Source organism: Pseudorca crassidens, chromosome 7 (genome assembly GCF_039906515.1).
Source record: "Pseudorca crassidens isolate mPseCra1 chromosome 7, mPseCra1.hap1, whole genome shotgun sequence".
NCBI lineage: Eukaryota > Metazoa > Chordata > Mammalia > Artiodactyla > Delphinidae > Pseudorca > Pseudorca crassidens.
The window spans coordinates 2475913-2494784 of NC_090302.1; the positions used below are offsets into that span (position 1 = coordinate 2475913).

Sequence of the window (18872 nt, forward strand, 5' to 3'; positions counted from 1 at the left end):
AGGCCCCTCCCCTCAGGGCGCAGCCCTTGGGAGGGCAGCTGGAGCTCGCCCAGCCTCCGGCCCTGGTCTTCTGGCCCCAAAAGACCCCTTCCCTCGGATCATGCCCACCTGGCAGCCCAGACAGGGGTCCCAGTCAGCCCAGAGCTGTGGCAGAGGGTTCGAGGTTGACCCCCGGGCCTCACACCCACCAAGCCCCTCCTGGCCGCCATTGCTTTGTTCCACACTTGTGGCACCCCAGCCTCACCAAGGAGGGAGCTGAGGTTCACAGAGGAGAAGCCCCTCCTCACCCGGGGCCCCTGGGGGATTAGTGGAGATCAGGAATCACACCCAGTTCCAGAACCTTCCGCCACCCACACCGACACCGTCTCCCCTTCACTCACTGTCGCTCGCAGGCTGGTCACTCTTTTCCTCGTGGGCAGCCTGCGCTTCTCCCCCTATCCCGCCCAGATTACCGCACCCGTGTCACTGATAAGAGTACATACCTGGTTCTGTGCTAACCCTCCCACGAACCCACGACAGACTGTTTCTGCTCCCACGGACAGATGGGGAAACTCAGAGATCTAAAGCTAGGTGCTGAGGTCACCCAGAGTGAGCACAGGGCCAGGAAGTGACCCCGGGCCTGTGTGACCGCAAAGCCTGGGCTTGCAACCTCCATGTCCTTGCTTAGGACCCAGGCACTGTCCCGGGGCCTCGTGGGGACTAAGCAATGACAGCTGGGGCAAATGTTCACTACCTGAAAATAGCCGGTCAGGGCGAGGCACTACCTTGGCCAGGTCCCTTTGAGCACTGTCCAGGATCCCCCATCTTCTGAAGGACTGGGGCGGTGGAAAGAGGGCAGTGAGGGTCCCGCAGCCTGGGTTCCCAACCCTCCCTCTGCTGTGTGGCCCTGGCCAATTTACTTTCCTTCTCTGGGCCTCCATCTTCCCATCTGCCCATGGAGAAGGTTCCCCAGCCTCCTGGGGGCAAGAGCTGCTCGGGTGACATGCCCAGAGTCCCGGGCTGAGGTGCGCCCACACATGCTCAGTGTTGAGAAGGCCTGGGGCTGGGTGGTGGGGGCCGTCCCCAGGCTGCAGGCTCCCACGGGAGCAGGTGTGCCTGCCTGAGCCGGTCCCGGGAGGCTCCAGGGCTATATTGCCCGGTGGCCATTAAGCTCATGTGGCTGTTTAAGCTTAATTTTAAATGAATTAAAATGATATAAAACATTTGGGTTCTCAGTCACACCGGCCACATTTCAAACACTCGATAGCCACGTGTGTCCATGGCTACTGTAGGCGCAGCCCAGGTATAGAGCATTTCCATCAACGTGGAAAGTTCCACCGGCTGCGCTGCACCACGGCCGGGTCCCAGACAGCACCAGCTTAGCTGAGCTGCCTGGGCTGGGAGCCACGTGCATCCTCACATCCCAGCAACCCTCTTGACGGGCCCGGCTCCGGACAGAGCAGCTGGACCACCGCAGGGGTGCAGGAATTGTCCACGGAGGCATTTGGGGCAGGACCAGTCTCCCAGGCTAAGGATGGTCCCTCCTGCTTCGGAAGGTCCAGCCCCTTAGCCCCAGTGCAAAGCATTAGCAGCTTCCTGCATTATGACCACGGACAGGCCTCCAAAAGCCCAGTGGGAATGCTTCGATTCCCCCAACCGTCCCTGGCCCCCAGCCACCCATCCTGTGGTGCAGATGGAGAAACAGCCCAGGGGCTCCTAGGGGCTCCTACTGTCCTCTGCTCCATTGCAGCGAAAAACAAAGCTTCTCGTTATTGCAAAGAACCCCCGTTTCGTCCCCCTCCGACCCTTCCAAAATGCCCTGAAAACCACGCAGGGTCTCCCGGGGACACACACGGCTCTATTTTCTCCCGTCTGTCTAGCGCCCCCACCCTCACCCACCCTCAAGCATACACTCCACATTTCCCTGCATTTTCAAGAGGTTCTTGGGTGGAAGGCAGCCCACTGTGTCCCACGAATCCCAGGCCAGAAACTTCTGTGTTTGTGGCAGGTTCCTAATAAGGACTTGAGGAGCCTTCAGCGGGAGATTCTAGACTAGACCCCAGGAAGCCCTCCCCCTGTGCTGACATCATGGCCCAGGAGGCCTTCCTTTGCCTATGTGTGGGGACCTTCGCCCTCTGTCCCCTCCCCGGTCAGAAACCAAAGCTTTGCCCAGGGCTTCCATCCTGCCCCTTCCTCCTCTGGAGGTGAGAGGAGGGGTGGGGGGGCAGGAGGGGGGAGGCGAGAGGAGACAGTTATTTAGGGTCCACGGAGGCAGTTCCTAGGAGATGCCTGGAGACCTCACGGGAGAGGGGAGGGGCGGCCCAGGCGGAGCCCCGTGTGGGCGGCCGAGGGGCAGTCACCCCCAGGCCCGGCCTGGCCCACAGACCCCTAGGTGCAGCGTTTCGGGGGTTAGCGTGTTTGCAGCGGGGGCCTTGAGCGATGAGCCTTTAAACTGGGGAGACTGAAGAATAAAGCTGAGAGGGAACAAAGGCAGAACCAGAACCAGCTCATGCTGGGGGTGGTCTGAGGCCTTCCAGCACTGCCAGGGGCCCCTGAGCCCCTGGAGTGGCTGTCAGGTGAGGAAAATCGGCAGGCCCCCTGAAAGGCTGCCTGGCGCCCCTGGCGACTGCACCAGCCCCGTGGCCATGCTCGGCGAGGCCCCTCCCGGCCACAGCGTCCACGCCTCCCCACGGCCCACTGCATGCCCCACTGTCTCCCGCTCGTGTGGTGGGGCAAGGACCCTGGGAGGAGTGAGGGTCTCGCCAGGGTCCCAGGGATTCCGCCTGGTGGACCCTCTTCAAGCTCACTCTGCACGACCCTGAGCCAGATGGCTCAGTACCTTCCTCTCCAGCAGTAACCTGGGCGGGTGGTTCTGGCCGCCCAAGGGAAGCGCTTTGTTCCACGGGGTGGGAATGAGCTGAGCGCTTGGCCCATCCAGGCCAGATGGTGCTTCTGTCGGGCAGGAGGGTCCGCGGCAGGCAGAAGCTCCACTAGGGTGTCCTCAAGCGGAGGCAGGGCAAGGGAGCCCAGGGGCTGTGCCCCCACTGCCCCCTTGCAGATGGAGTGGCTGAAGTCCGGATGGGTAAACACGGCCCAGGCCACGTGGCAGGTCAGGCTCACCCCAGGACCTTAGCACGTGACGGGCTCATCGTCCACAAACACTCAAATGTATCCCCAGCTCCTCTCCTTTGCCGAATGCTTTTGTTGCCCCTCTTACCAGCTCTTCTGGAGGGAGGGGGGCCCCACGCCAGCTCCGTGTATGTGAGGTGTCTGGGAATCGAGTGGGCTGCGAGTTGCCTGGGGATTCCACTGCCAGGGCCCTTGGTCCTCACTGAGGACAGGGGCACCTCGTTCCCGCCAGCCACGCAAAGACCAGAGGCGGGGTGCCAGCGGCTCTGATGCAAATGCCCTTGCTCGGTGCAGGGGTCTGGGGCCCCTGTGGTCCCTAACAACCTGCCAGGCTGACAGACAGGAGCTAGTGAGAGAGTCGGGGCCTTCACCGTCCCGGGCCCCTGCAGGAGGCTCAGAGCTCCCGGCACGGCTGGAGCCGCACGCAGGTTGAGTCTGAGGGCGCGGGGGCGTGGGGGGGGGCACCCTTCTCCTGTGTCCAGCCAAGCTCAGTACTCAGAGCCACGGTGAGGACCACAGTGCTCATTCTGTCCAGAAAAGCCTTCCAAAACAGATGCAACAGGGTGTGTCTGGAATGGGATTAGGAAGGACGGGCTGAGGTCACTGGCTCCGAGGGGAGGGTGATGTGTTCTAGCCCTAAGCGACCGGGCAGCCTGCTGAGGGCCAGGCCGTGGCCTAGACCTTCCCGAGCTGCGGGATGAAGCAGGTGAGCTGGGGGGCGGCCCATGACAGCCTCTCTCGTGTCGGCGACCCAGTGCCCTTTGCAGAGGGGCCAGAGCTATTTCTCCCCGGCAGAGGAACAAACACAAACAGGGAGGGCGAGAGCGAACGTTTGTGTTTCTGGGTTCAACCCCTGGGGAAGGAGTCGGGCTGGAACCTGGGCCTGACCTCCCTCGTCCAAGGCCTCCCCCAAGGACGGCTGTGGAATGAACACGTGCACAGGCCCCGAACAGAGGTCCATGGCCAAGCCACAGGGCCCGGGGAAGCAGCCCAGGCCATCTGGGAAGCCAGCTACCCTCCTCTCCTCCGCTGGCCCTACGGGGTCCACTCGGGGTTCCCCAGGCCCGTCTGTGACCAGGGTGGTGGCGGGGCTGCAGGCGTTCCTTTGCCTGGGGCTTGGGAAAGACAGAGGTCCCCGCCCCCCAGCTTGCGGTCTGGCGAGGGGGCCAGATTCTCTCTACAAAGGTCACCCGAAACCCAAACGTCTTCCCATGGCCTTGGCTTTATTAGCCTGACCTGTTCCGGCCCCGTCTGCCGTGGGGCTGAGTGGTGTGTGCGCCTCTGAAGGCAGCCTGGGCCCTCCGGGGACTGCCTGCACCTCCGGCACCACGTGGCTTCCCGCCTGTGTCTGCGGGAGCCGTGTCTCTCCTGTCCCCGAGCATCTGCCACGCCCGCTCCCCACGGGGCCGGGCTCGCTGGGCACAGCTGCGTGGTGCCGCTTTGTGGCAGCTGCCTGGGCCCTGGGCTGGCCCCCATCCCGGCAGGGAGGCAGGGCTCCTCCAGAGGCACGGAGGACAGGTCTGGAAGCCCCACGAAGGGAGCAGGGGACTCACCCCCTTTCAAGGGCCTGTGCGAGGCCCATCCCCAGGGGGCCGGAAGAGTGGGAGACCAGGACCAGAGCTCAGTCCTAATCAAAGAGTAAGGACAGGAGGCACCCATCCAGGCAGGAGGAGTCTGCCAGGTTCTCACCCAGCAGCATGCCTTCCTCTCCAGACCTAGAGAGCGAGGGGCTCTCGGGGAAACCAAGCCAGGAGAGGGAGCTTCTGCACAGGGGAGGGCGGGTGCTGATCTGAGACCCCTCCCACCCCTGCTTCTGGCACCGCTTTCAGGGCTGGGAACTCTCAGGAGGCTCAAGGCGGGAAGAGCTTGCTGTCTGATCCACCCCCCACCCTTCCTGGGATCTGGGAACCAGACCATTCTGCTAACCTTGACCTCAGGGACCGGGCCAGTCTGGCACGCACGCTCTCTGCCTTCCCTACTGCGCCTGAGGCAGACAGTACTAATCAATCCCCAGTTCCAGACACACCTTACACCTCTCGGAGGCTGCGCTGGGCAGCCTTCCAGTCAAGGCTAGGAACCAGGGTAAAGCTCCCTGCCTCCCTGCTTTGACACGGGCCTTATCGAGTGCTTCCTAAGCGCTTCTCAGAAGCTCTCAAGGCTACAGGCGTGGTCCCTGAGCCTAAGGGGTTATGGGTGGCTTTTTTAGGGTGTGGGTGGACTCGAGACCACCCTTTGGTCAGTGGCCACAGCACGGGCCTTCTGGGTCCTCCTTCCACCCTCTCAGTTTGCATCTGTTGTGGGGGGGATGGTTCGCAGGCCTCGACTGAGGGCAGGGGGAGCCCAAGTTCTGGCCAGTGTCCTCCGGCCTCCGGATCGGCTGAGGCCCCACTCCCCGCCCCTCAGTAGATCCCTTTCATCCTCTTGTTGTCGGGATCGAAGGGAGACTTGAGGTGAGCCTGGGCCGGGTAGGTCACCCCCATCCTCTCCAGGGCGTACTCTCCACTCTTCACAAAGTCCAGCGAGACCTAGTAGCAGAAGAGGAGGGATCTTGGTCACTCGTTACCCAGTGGGTGCTGGGCTCACGCTACCTGCCTCTTGGGACGGGGCCAGCTGTCTCGGCCTCATGCCCCTCCTGCGGGCAAACCCGTCGCTGTGCTGAGGGTCCTCCCTGAGCCGAGGAACTGCCCTGAGCAGGTAGATTCCGTGTCCCCGTGCCCCCGAGTTGGACTTGAGCACCTGGGGTCCAGCAGAGCCGAGGTCTGGCAGTCAGCGAGATCTCTCCCGCGGGGCAGCACCCCTCCGCCCTGGAACTGCAGGTTCCTGGGAACCGGAGCACGGCCTGGACACGCAGGGCAGTGGCGGGCCCGGCGCAGGATCCTGTTCTCCGGGTGCAGAGAATACACCCAGGGCCGGGCCTCACGGAGGGGCTCTGCTTGGGTTGTTAAATGACCTCTCTCGGTAGCTCAGGGCTGGATGGAAAAAATACCCCAAAGAGACGAGGCTTTTGACGTGGCCGCAGTGTTGGAATGGCGCGGCTTCTAGACCAGGCTTCTGAGCCGTGGTGGGCACTGGCCGGGCTCAAAGCTCCACACTGCCCCCACTGGGCCCAGAGGCAGGTGGCAGAGACCACTGGTGCCTTCAGACGTCTGAAGGACGGGCTTGCCCAGAGCTGGGGCGCAGTCCTTGCTAATAAACACCCCGGAGGCCACCAGTTCTGCCCCCAGGTCCAGAGCCTTGCCTTTCAAGGGCAGTTTTCCTATTTTACAAAGGAGTCTTGGTTATCCCGCTGCTGTGCTGGTAAATGTTTAACAACCAGCTCTCAAGGGAGGGGAAGGGGTTGGGGGATGGGGGAGGCCTGATTGTGGCGTTTGCCCATTTCCATGGTATAAACACACTGGACATCCCTGATGGCGGGGTTGGGAAGAGGTGGACACAGTCGGCTCTTACAAGCCAGCCTGAGCCGGCCCTGGCCCTGCACTGGTCTAACCGGGTATCCTGGGCCTCCTGTCTGGGTAGGTATAAGCGTTCCTTCCTCGGTCACGTTAATTAGAAACCCAACCTGACCAAGCAGAAAAAGCAAGAATTATTGTTCTTTGAAAGAAGAGGTGACTAGGCCTGCACCCACCCCTACCCTTGCATGGGGCAAATGGACACGGGGCTTCAGCTGGGACCCAGGGCTCCATATCTGGGGTGTCAGAGGGTCCTTTGTCACCGCAAAACGTCATCACTAGCCATGGCAACCCCACGGCAATAAGTGGAGCTCATTAAGGCTCCACTTAGAGCAGAGATCTGTAGACAGCCCTGTGAGGCAGGTGGGAATAATCTGTCCCCATTTTACAGATGAGGAAACCGAGGCTCAGAGAGACGCCCTTGTCCAAGGTCGCCAGGCCAGTCCAGGGCAGAGCGCCAAAGCTACTGAGGCCGAGCCTGTGTCCTGAGCCTCCCAGCCCACTGTGGATGCAGCCTCCTCAGACAGCACCGCAGCCTGGCCCCTGCCCCCTTGGGCCTGCCATCGGGCCTGGCCCACCCCTGCACCTCTGCCAGGGCTGGTCTGACTCACTCCTCCTGCCCCCTCCATGCTGCTGCTTCCAGGTGCCTCCCCCAACCTGGAGCCTCAGTGGGGGGAGGTGGGGGGCCGCAGCCCAGAGACGGTCGGGGCAGGGGAGGCCGGAAGGCCCAGCTGGGTAGGCATCCCTGCCCCGACATCAGAGCCTCTTGGGGCCCCTTTCTCCGCCGTCAGGGGGCTGGTGCACGACTCCAGGGAAGCAAGCAGGCAAAGATGGCACCGATGATAATGAGCTCCCCCCACCACTCGCGTCACACCACCCAGCCAGCCCGGCACGAGCTTCACACCCCCCCAGGGCTCAGACCCCTGGAGGCCCTCTAAGGGCCCTCACTCTGCCCTCACTCCCCTGCCAGTGTGGACGGCGGCATCCACGTTCGGTGGGGGATTATTTGGGTTTACAAATGATTGTTTGGGCAAAATGTTTAGATTTTCTCCACCCGGAACAAGCTGCCCCTCTGTCTCATTGCCAAGTTTCTCAAATGTGCCTGCGCGCGCGCGTGTCTGTGTGCACGTGTGTCAGTACGTGTGCGCACATGCGGGTATTCGCGCGTGTACACTGACGTGTGTGCACACAACCGTCTGCACGCACACGGGGTCTCAAGCTCTAGGAAGCAGCGGGCGTTAGCCGGGCCCAGAGCCTCTTCCTGACCGGGAGAAGCTTGGAGCTTCCAAAATCAGATTCTTTTGGAGAGAAAACATGGAAAGAGCTCCGACTCTGCCCAGGAACACAGCCCCATCAGTCAGTCACCTCACTGTGCTCTGGTCCCCGCACGCCCGGCATACTCGAGGCGGTGGGCAGGGGTGCTGGTGCGGAGCCTGAGAGGACCTGGGGCTCCCGGTGGCAGTGCTGGGGAGTTGGACTCACCGGCCCGCCGCTGGGGTCCCGGATGTAGCCGTAGGCCAGGGTCTTGTCGATGGTGAACCCAAAGTCGGCTCTCCGGACGTGGCCCACCACCTGGCCGTTTCTCCAGATGGCCTCCAGGCCGAACATGGGCACTTTCCTGGAAGAAGCAATAGACGGCTGGGACCCCAGAGCCCCCGGAGGGGAAACTCCTGCGCTTTGCCTGGTCGAGGAGAGAGGAGCCGTGCCCGCCAGACCACGGGCTCCACGCTGCGGGGCTGGTCTGCCGTGAGCCCCCGTGCCCAGCGCCTGGGCCCCGGGGATGCCACGGCACAGGCTCCGAGGAAATAAATGAATGAACAGAAAACACCAAAACCAGGATCTGACTTCCGTGTCTCTAGGGACAGGCCCCACAGGTTTGGAAGAGGCCCACCTTGAGGATTTGACTTCTGATCAGTTTAAAACTGTCGTGCGACTTGTTTTACTCTGGGGTCTCCTTTTTCTACAGCGTGCTGCATCGTCTATTAAAAGTGATTTTCTGTATTACACGCAAGGTACAACGCTCGCTGTAAAAGTTTTGAAAATGCAAGATAGAAACCAAAGATTAAGCTACAGTCACAGAAACGCCAACACCGGATCGTCTGGTGCAGATCTGGGCAGACGTGCCCCTCCTGTGCGTCGCACCTGCGAGGGCTGTGCTGGGCCCTGGGGAGGCCGCGAGCACCACGTGGCCCCGTGGGTCCCCGGGGCGGGTGTGAGGACCACGCCCGGAGGCGAGTGGGGCACAGCTGGGCCCAGTTACGGTAACTGGAACTGGGTGAACCCTACACTGAGGAAAAGAGCCTGCACAGGGTCCGGGGTGCCGCCCATTTCAGAGACCAGGAGGGAGAGGTCTGGGCCCCACGGGTCCAGTGGATGAGGGTGGGACGGAAGGAGGCTATGTAAGCACCTTCTTGTCTCCTTTGGTCTCACCCAGTCCTACCGGGGCGCCACGTCCCTGGGAGGGAACAGCCTCAGAGAGGCCACCTGCCTCGCCCAGGGCCCCAGAGCAAATGCCGCGGGAGTTCTCTGTGACTCCCCAGCCGGCGCCCAGGCCGGGTCTCTCCTCAGGCCTGGGACCGGCCAGGCCACGGCACTGGGTGGGTTCTGCAGCCCGGCAGGGAACCCCCAAGCGGGGAGAGCCAGGCTGTGGCCGGTGCGGTCTGAAGTTGTGGGCGCTTCCTGGAGGGCCAGGCGGCAGAAGGTCTCGGCGGACCCCTGCTCTACCTGCACCCCAAACCAGAGCTGAGCTGCTCCCCCGGAGACGGACAAGGAATCAAGCGGAGAGGCGGCCTGATGGGAGCCCAGGGAGAAGCCGTAGGACGGTGACGGCCCCCAGCTCTGCTCTCTCTCCGCCCCCCTCCCCTGGGCACTCCCAACACTTGCTTTGAAGGTTCCAAATCTGGGAGAAGTGGCACCCTTGACGGCTGGCTGTCAGCTCCAAATCGACGAAGCCCAGAGACGCCCGCCGCCCTGGAGACGGTTGCTACTCAGACTCCGTGTCACACCATCTATGTCTTCCAGTGCCGGCACCCCGGACCCAGGGACAATGTGGGCTCAGCTCCGAGCACGTAAGGGCGACACGCTCAAAAGCGGCCCCGGGGGAGGTGGGGGAGAAGGGATCAGGCCCCACCACAGGGCTCTCCTTCCCCTTCTGCCTCATGCCCGGGCGAGAGCCACCCTGTCCCTTGGCCCCCATGGTCTCCACCTGTAAGTGGGGCTGGTGGCCCCAGCCCGGCCCTTCCCTCCACGGTCCCCCCTCCCGGGCTGTGGGGGGGCTCTAATGAGGACACAGTGGGACGTGGCAGCACCGTGACGGGCAGCCAGCTTGAGGCCCTTGGTCTGGCGCCTCCCACAGAGCTGGCTGGGGTTGGCAAGGCCTTTCACTTTTAAAATCTGTGTTTGAGGGAACTCCCTGGCGGTCCAGCGGTAAGGACTCTGCACGTTCTCTGCCGAGGGTGTGGGTTCAATCCCTGATTGGGGAACTAAGGCACTGCCAGCGCGTGGCGTGGCCAAAGTAAAAAAAATCAAATCTGCGTCTGACGAGCGCGACCCTCTTCACTCCCTGCTGACCAGCACTGGCCCCGGGCCTGGTTTGCACCCTGCCCGGCCCTGGCGGGATCTGAGTTTGCAGCGCTGGCTTCGGAGTCAGGCCTGGCATGGACCCAGCCTTCTCACCTGTAACGGGGCTGCGGTGGGAGTTCTGGGAGAGGGTGCCTGGCCTGTGGGGAGCGTCACACCAGGCGGCTCGAGAGGAGGAACCCCGAGGCCTGCTTGTCTGCGGCAGTCACTTCTGGCAGCCCTGGCCCCAGGGGTACTCACTCGTCCACGGTGAAGCCCACCAGGCGCCGGCAGAGGCCCTTGGCCCGCTGCTTCTCCAGGGCCTCGCGCCCCAGGAAGGGGATGGCGGACTTGAGTTTGCAGGCGAAGGCCAAACCCGCCTCCAGGGGGCTGTCATCGGGCCGCAGGTCGGCGTGCCAGTGCCGGTAGCCTGGGTGGGAGACGACGGGGTCAGCGCCAGCAGAGGCAGACACAAGCCCTTCGCGAGACGCACGTGGGCCCCTGCCCCAGCCCACATGCCCACCCTAGAAACTCCGTGACCTGGGCCTCCCGGGGCGGGGGGCATCCTCGATCGTAGTAGGTCCCCTGGACGAGCCCCCATCAGCACTGCGGCACCTGTGCCGTCAGGCTGGGGGCCCTGGGGAGGGGGCTGTGAAGGGGCAGCACTGAGGGCCCCTTCCCGTTCCGATGTCCTCCAGCTCTCTCCGGGAAACTTGGCACTACGTCCAAATCCAGCTCTGGCCCCCGCCCGCCCCTACCTGGGAGAGCACCCCTCCCCTCAAGAGTGCTGGTGTCAAGAGATGCCAGCACCACCCCCGGGCCTGCATGGAGGACCCGGTTCGTGGACAGCAAAGGGGGTTTGGGGAGATAGCAAAGGTTGGGGGAAGGGGGAGCACAGTGGGGCTGGAAGGATCATGGGGCCAGAGGTGGGGGTAACAGCCTCTCTGCCTCCAGTGAACGTGGCTCAGGCAGCCCACCGTGGTGTCCAAACCCTGCACACACCTTTCTCGATGCTCAGGGAGTCGATGGCCCGGTACCCGGCATTGACGAGGCCGTGCTTGGCCCCTGCTGCCATCACAGCCTGGTACACGGGCAGGCAGGACGACCTCGGGATGTGCAGCTCCCAGCCCAGCTCCCCAACGAAGGACAGCCTCATGGCCCGGACCTGGAGGACAAGTCACAGCTTAGACGTGGGCCAGGGTCAGACGACTGAGGTCAAGGTCCAGCCACCACTTACTGGTGGACACTTCCTACCGTCACCATTATTAGCCGGCCCTGGGCCCAGGCCACAGCCTCTGGCCCCAAGAAATAGGGGGTCCCGAGGAGAGTCCTCAGGGGCACTCTGGAAATGTTTTTTGTTGTTGTTTAATAAGTTTATTGATTGATCGATTGATTTTTGGCTGCCTTGGGTCTTCATTGTTGGGTCTTCGTTGCTGCACGCGGGCTTTCTCTTGTTGCGGCGAGTGGAGGCTACTCTTCGTTGCGGTGCACGGGCTTCTCATTGCGGTGGCTTCTCTTGTTGGGGAGCACAGGCTCTAGGCGTGCGGGCTCAGTAGTTGTAGCTTGCAGGCTCTAGAGCACAGTCTCAGTAGCTAAGGCCCATGGGCTTAGTTGTTCCGTGGCATGTGGGATCTGCCCAGACCAGGGCTCGAACCCATGTTCCCTGCATTGGCAGGCGGATTCTTAACCACGGTGCCACCAGGGAAGTCCCTGGAAATCTTTAAAAGGAAGGGGTGTCGTCATTGGGGGTGGGAGAAAGTGGACATGTGGTTCCCGGGCCACAGCTCTTCTCCTAAGTGACTGTAGGGATGCCCTTGGGCCTCTGTAACCAATGACTACAAACCCGGGGACTTAAAACCACAGAAGTGTGCTCTCTCCCAGTTCTGAGGCCCGAAGCCCAAAAGCAAGGTGTGGGCAGGGCCACGCTCCCTCTGGAGGCCCCAGGCGCTCCTGGCTGCATCATCCCGACCTCTGGCTCACTCTCCTCTGTGTCTGTGTCTCCTCGTCTCCAGCAGGACACTTGCCGTTGGGATGGGCTCCACCCTGAGCCAGGATGGTCTCACCCTGAGATCCTCTGCCTTAATCACAACTGCAGAGACCTTATTTCCAAGGCCCCATCCCCAGGTCCGGGGTGGGGACGTGGACGTCTCTTTTGGGGGCCACCGTTCAATCGTCGCAGTGACTCGGGCAAGCCTCTTGGCCTCCCTTTGACCTCGATTTCCTTGTCCATAAGCGGGGTCAGGGGCCTGGCTCTGTCTGTCTTAGGAAGCCTGACTTTTCCTGCACGGCTGGTTTGGGGGCTCGTCACTTACACATCCGGCACCTGGCGGCCGCCTCCAGCCTTCGGGCAAATACTTGAACCCTCAGCGTCCCCGTGCGCAAGGCCCAAGCGTGGGACTGTCCAGCTCACAAAAGGGACAGGGAGGGTGCAGCAAGTCACAGAGCTCATGGAGACGGAGGACCTGATCCCATTACTGCTCTGAGCCCCAAGGGCTGCCCAGTGCAGCTCCTGCCAGGATAATACCTGAGCAGAAGGAGAGCGGGGGCCACTCTGCCGACCACGGAACCAGCGCCTTATAACTCTGACACTTCAATCACACCGCCACCGAGGGGCTGGATTCGGGAAGCTTTTGAAACAGCACAAATTTGCCCTGAGTTGCCATTTGTCCGGGCCTCTCAAAAAACTCAAAATTGACACAGAAAATGTACTGTTGACATTTCACTGCTCCCCTGCCTTGTCAACGGGCTTCTAATTTTAGACAGCCCACGGAGGAGCTCAGGGCTCAAAGCCAATCTCATTTTGAACAGGAAAAAATCATTTTTAAAGCTCACCCATTCACGGCCTCAGGATCGCCGGTCTTATCGGACATACAGCCCCCCAGTTAAGTCAGGCTCTTGAATGAATTTACGGGTGGGATGGAGCTGCCCCCAGCCCCTTCCCCAGCTCCCAGGAGCCCGGCGAGGCCAGGAAGCTGGCTGGTCTCCATCATACCCCAGCACACAGACGGGCTGAATTAATACTTCCTGAGTGAAGGGGGAAAACAGGCACAGATGGACAGAGCTCTGCTTTCTGGCAAAGTGAGGGGAAGGGTTTGGGGATTCCTAGGTGACTTTCTAAGTTGCCAGCATCATTGGTTCTTGAGACATCTTGTGTTTTTTTCTCCACCGAAACAGTGGAGTTGGGGGAGGTCTCATTTCTTCTGAGAGAGGACACGTACTGAAGGGAAGGGCCGAAAATAAGGACGTCTGGAACATGAGCTCAGGGTCAGCCAGACCCACGGGCTGCCTCTCCCAGCCTCAGTGCCCCCATCTGATAAATGGGGTGAGCATCAAGTTCATGGGAAGCTGGTGCCTGATACACAGTCATCTGACGGTCAACGTGGGCTTGGATGGACTTTAGGAAGCAATCCCCAAACTGAGGCAAACTCCCCTTCAAAACAGCCCCACACTGCTCTGGGAACCATGGGCAGTGGACAGGGCCACAGAATTGTGGAAGGCCATCAGGAAGGGCCTTAAAGCAGGTTTTGTTTAAACCCTTTTCAGATCCCAAAGACTCCCCCGATACTGTCAGAACCGACAAACCAAGTCAGCAAGGTTGCAGGATATAAAATCAACATGCAAAACTGGCTGCCTTTCTATACCCTAACAATGGACCATCTAAACAGGGAATTAGAAAACTATCTGTTTACAATCACATCCAAAAAAATAAAATCCCTAGGAAGAAACCTAACGACGGTGGTGAAAGACTTGCACGCTGAGAACTATGAAACATTGCCTAAAGAAATGAAAGTTCTTTCATTACACAAATAAATGGAAAGACATCTCGTGTCCTCAAGATATCAGCGCTACCCAAACCATCTACAGATTCAATACAATCTCTATCAAAATCCCAGTGGCATTTTTTTGCAGAAATAGAAAAATTCACCCTAACAGTCATATGGGTGACCTCAAATAGCCAGACAATCTTGGAAAAGAACGAGGCTGAAGGACTCACTTCCTGATTTCAGAAGTTATTACAAAGCTACCACATCAAAACAGCATGGTACAGCATAAAATCAGACAAACAAATCAACGGAACAGAAAAGACAGCCCAGAAATAAACCCTCATGTAAATGCCCAGTGACCCTTAACAAGGGATGCAAGACTGTTCCGTGGGGAAAGGACAGTCTCTTCAACAAAGTGATGGAAAAACTGAACCTTATCTTACACCATATATAAACATTAACTCAAACTGGATTAAAGACCTAAATGTGACGCCTCCGACTGTAAAAGCCCTAGAAGAAAACACAGAGGAAAACTTCGTGACACTGGACTTGGTGGTGATTTCTCGAATATGATACCAAAAGCACAGGCAACAAAAAGCAAAAATAATTAAATGGGACTCCAGCAAATGTAAATATTTCTGTGCATCAAAGGACACAACCAACAGTGAGAAGGCAACCTACAGAATGGGAGAAAACATTTACAAATCATGTATCCGATAAAGGGTTACTGTCCGGACTATATAAAGAGCTCCTACAACTCAAAAAAAACAACCTGATTAAGAAATGAACTAAGAACGTGAATAGACATTTCACAAAGATGATATACGAATGGCCAACAAGCATATGAAAAGATGGGCAATGTCACTAAACATTAGGGAAATGTAAATGAAAACCACGATGAAATATGATTTCAGACCCATTAGCATGGTTCCTATTTAAAAGAAAACACAGAAAATAATCAGTGTTGGCGAGAATGTGAAGGAATTGGAACCCTTGGGCACAGTTGGGGGGAATGTAAAATAGTGTAACTGTTAGGAAAAACAGTATGGTGATTCCTCAAAAAATTAAAAATAGAACTACCATATGTCCAGCAATCCCACTTCTGGGCACATATGCAAAAGAACTGAGGGGCAGAGAAGGAGCCGGTCTGGTCATGTGCGTCCCGGGCAACAAGCATCCTGTTATCATCAGACAAACTTAGCTCTGCAAATAAACGCTGGAACAGGACCTCGTGTGAGGCCCTGCTGGGAGCAATGCCCTTTTCTGCTTGGCCCAGCTGGGGTGACCACTCAGGAATCAACAGGGCTTGGCCAGTGCCCATCTTTGCAGTGGCCAGTGTGCTTCTGGCCGGCTGGCCCACACAGGAAGGAATTGCTTCTAAAGCCAGCAAGAGCCACCTGCCAGCTGGGCCCCCTGGGAGGCTCAGACTCCTGGGCTGTGGAACGGAGACGCTAGAGGACCCCTGAGTGAGAAGAGATCCTGCTGGGGTGGGGAGGCAGACCCGCTAAGACCCAAACACCTGGGTGAACGTCATCACTTCTATGCAGTGCTTCTTCATTCCAAATTGGCTCAAGGACCCTCTCCTTTTGGAAGGTTCTGGGTTTCAGACCCCTCCACCAGGACATGTGGGGCCCTGTAGAAAGTTCTGCGGGATGCTACGGGTCCCCAAGGGTGAGAGGATTCTCCGCTCTGCCCATCACATGTTTCATTCAGGCCACTAGGGTGGCAATGAGATGGTCAGCAGGGCGTGGTGTGGGGGAGTTCTCCCATCCTGAGGCCGAGAGTGTCCCCATCAGCCTGGGCTGCAGCAGGCTTAAGGCTTATCCGCCCCGTAAGGACAAGGCTGGAATCCGGAACACGAGTCACGAGATGCCTCTGAGCCCCAACCCGGGGCTCTGCACACAGTGCGTGGTCAGTAATGTCTGTGGTCCCACACGGGGTCACCTGCCCCAGACACAGATGGCCAGCCCAGCAAGACGAAGCTCCTAGCTACCCAGTCCACAAACACCTGTGCTCAAACATCCCGTGGGGCCCTGGCACGCCCGCCCCCAAGCTCTGGACCCTCCACAGTACTCAGGATGCTGCCTGGTCCTCCCGGCACTCACACCTGATGCAGGGCAGGTGAGGGCCAGCCACCCAGCAGTGCAGGCACCAGAGTTGCTGAGAGCGTGGGCTTGGGTGCCACATAGCTACTAGGTTGAAGTATGAGTCACAACCGTTGCATCCCTGGCGACTGACATCCCTGAGTCTGCTTCTGCAAATCCTGGCCGATAATAGAGCTCCTAGGGCCCATGGGAGCAGTCAACAAAGCTGTCACTATAGAGCCCCAGGCAGGAGGCTGGCTACTCGGAGAGGTGGGTGCCGCTGGCGCGCCCATTTTACAGATGAGGAAACTGGGGCTCAGGGAGGTCAAGCCACTTGCCCAAGGCCCAGTGATGTCCTAGAAAATGTTCAACAATCAACTCTTGGGGGGCAGGGGGCTGTTCTGTAGCATTTACCACTTCCTGTGGTATAAGTACTCCTGCTGCAGCGGATTTCAAGCTAACGATGGTTTAACCACCCCTTGCTGATTTTCGTACAGATTTAACCCTCAGCTCTCACGAGCTGGTATGAGCACTTCCCAAGACGCTCGGAGGACTCACAGCTAGTAAGTCAGAGCAAGGAGTCGACACCATAAGATCCTCCCTCCCTGCCCTCGACTGACTCACTGGAATATTTTTGTGGGGAGGGAATATGTTCAGGTTTCAGTAAAATGGACTTGGGGGCTTGGTTCCATGTTTGGTGCACCAGTGAACTTCCTGCCAGCTCTCCGTGGGGAGGACTGAAATCAGGGTAGCGCTAGGTGCCCACCCCAGCTCGGATAAAGGCCACACGAGTGCCCCAGGCAGGAGAGCCTAGGTCACTCCTGTGGGATGTTTGGCCACGGGCAGCATCAGAACAAGCCTGGAGTAGCCTCTCTGGGCAGACACCGCAGGAAGGCTTGAGCAGATGTGCCCACAGACACGGGCCCAAGCTCTCTCAAATCACATTAGCTCGTGGTGATTTTAGCTGTTTCCGGGGAGTTTGGGTGTGTACCGGCACCCCGACTCACCGGGCACGTCGTCCAAACTCAGTCACCCCTTAAATAAGTGAGGGTCTCAGGGGCTCCCGAGGCAGGGTATAGGCAGGGATCAGAGGATGTGCAGCCCCTGCAGGGGCCCAGAGCCCTGAATCCACAGGAGAGGGAAGAAGCCAGGTGGCAGAGGTTGAAGGATCTTCATTTTTCAAATCCTCTGGACATCCCAGGACACCCTTGATTCCAAAACCACCCTGCAGAGGGGTGTGCGATCTCTCCTAGGAGTCTGGACCAGAAGGCTAGTTTACGGCGGTGCTGGTAGTTCTGGCGACGGTGGAGGCGAAGGCAATGGTGGTAGTAAAGATAGTGGTAATGCTAGTGGTTGGTGGGGATGGTGTCTGTGGTAGCAAGGTTGATGGCAGTATGGTGGTGGTGGAAGCGGTGGTGGTGGCAGTGATGATGGTGGTGGTGATGGTGGTGATAGTGGTAACGGTGGTGGTGGTGGTGGTGATGGTGGTGGTGATGGTGACGGTGATGGTGATGGTGGTGGTGATGGTGGTGGTGGTGATGGTGGTGGTGGTGATGGTGACGGTGGTGATGGTGATAATGATGATGGTGGTGATGGTGGTGATGGTGGTGGTGATGGTGACGGTGATGGTGGTGGTGATGGTGGTGGTGGTGATGGTGGTGGTGGTGATGGTGACGGTGGTGATGGTGATAATCATGATGGTGGTGATGGTGGTGGTGGTGATGGTGGTGATGGTGATGGTGGTGGTGATGGTGACGGTGATGGTGGTGGTGGTGGTGGTGGTGGTGGTGGTGATGGTGATGGTGGTGGTGATGGTGACAGTGATGGTGATGGTGGTGGTGATGGTGGTGGTGGTGATGGTGGTGGTGATGGTGGTGGTGATGGTGGTGATGGTGATGGTGGTGGTGATGGTGGTGATGGTGATGGTGGTGGTGATGGTGGTGGTGGTGATGGTGGTGGTGGTGATGGTGACGGTGGTGATGGTGATAATGATGATGGTGGTGATGGTGGTGATGGTGGTGGTGATGGTGACGGTGATGGTGGTGGTGATGGTGGTGGTGGTGATGGTGGTGGTGGTGATGGTGACGGTGGTGATGGTGATAATCATGATGGTGGTGATGGTGGTGGTGGTGATGGTGGTGATGGTGATGGTGGTGGTGATGGTGATGGTGATGGTGGTGGTGGTGGTGATGGTGGTGATGGTGATGGTGGTGGTGATGGTGACAGTGATGGTGACGGTGGTGGTGATGGTGGTGGTGGTGATGGTGGTGGTGGTGATGGTGACGGTGGTGATGGTGATAATGATGATGGTGGTGATGGTGGTGATGGTGGTGGTGGTGGTGGTGGTGGTGATGGTGGTGGTGATGGTGACGGTGATGGTGATGGTGGTGGTGATGGTGGTGGTGGTGATGGTGGTGGTGGTGATGGTGACGGTGGTGATGGTGATAATGATGATGGTGGTGGTGGTGGTGGTGGTGGTGATGGTGACGGTGATGGTGGTGGTGGTGATGGTGATGGGGGGGATGGTGATTGGAAACCAATTTTCAAAGATTCAGAATAAATAAAAGGTGTGATGCTCAAACCACACTTCACAAACTTGGCCGTCTCAGAGGATCAAAAAAAGAGCCACAGATTCCAAGCAGGTGGTGAACGCTATGGCCCACCCCCAGAAAGGCCCCGTCTGCACCTACAGACAACGGCAGGGGCCACACGATCAGAACATCCTTGCAGAGAACGGACGGGGTTCTGCCCTGGAGGAGCTTCCAGAATCTCTGAAGCACACTCCTGGGAGTCCCTCTAAGCCACCCAACCTCATTCCAGCCACACTTTGTCCTTATACTTTCATGGCAAGAAGCTGTCACTGCCCCCCACGGGACACCCCTGAATAGTGGGCCACCATGTCTCTCAGC

At 59.0% G+C, this 18872-nt stretch overlaps 1 protein-coding gene across 4 annotated transcripts in view; it reads right to left on the minus strand.

Moving 5' to 3' along the window:
• Positions 1-4312: 4312 nt before the first annotated feature.
• Positions 4313-18872, minus strand: part of SARDH (sarcosine dehydrogenase) — a 64484-nt gene continuing 49924 nt past the window's right edge. For 3 of the 4 annotated variants that reach the window (XM_067742713.1, XM_067742715.1, XM_067742714.1), the window contains 4 exons: positions 11118-11280; positions 10377-10545; positions 8040-8175; positions 4313-5633 (listed from right to left, as the gene is read on the minus strand). In XM_067742713.1, the coding sequence (XP_067598814.1) occupies positions 5508-5633; positions 8040-8175; positions 10377-10545; positions 11118-11280 (594 nt within the window). In that variant the 3' untranslated portion in view covers positions 4313-5507. Of the gene's footprint in view, positions 5634-8039; positions 8176-10376; positions 10546-11117; positions 11281-11659; positions 11834-18872 lie in introns of those variants that run through there. The other variant, XM_067742716.1, reaches the window with a different exon arrangement.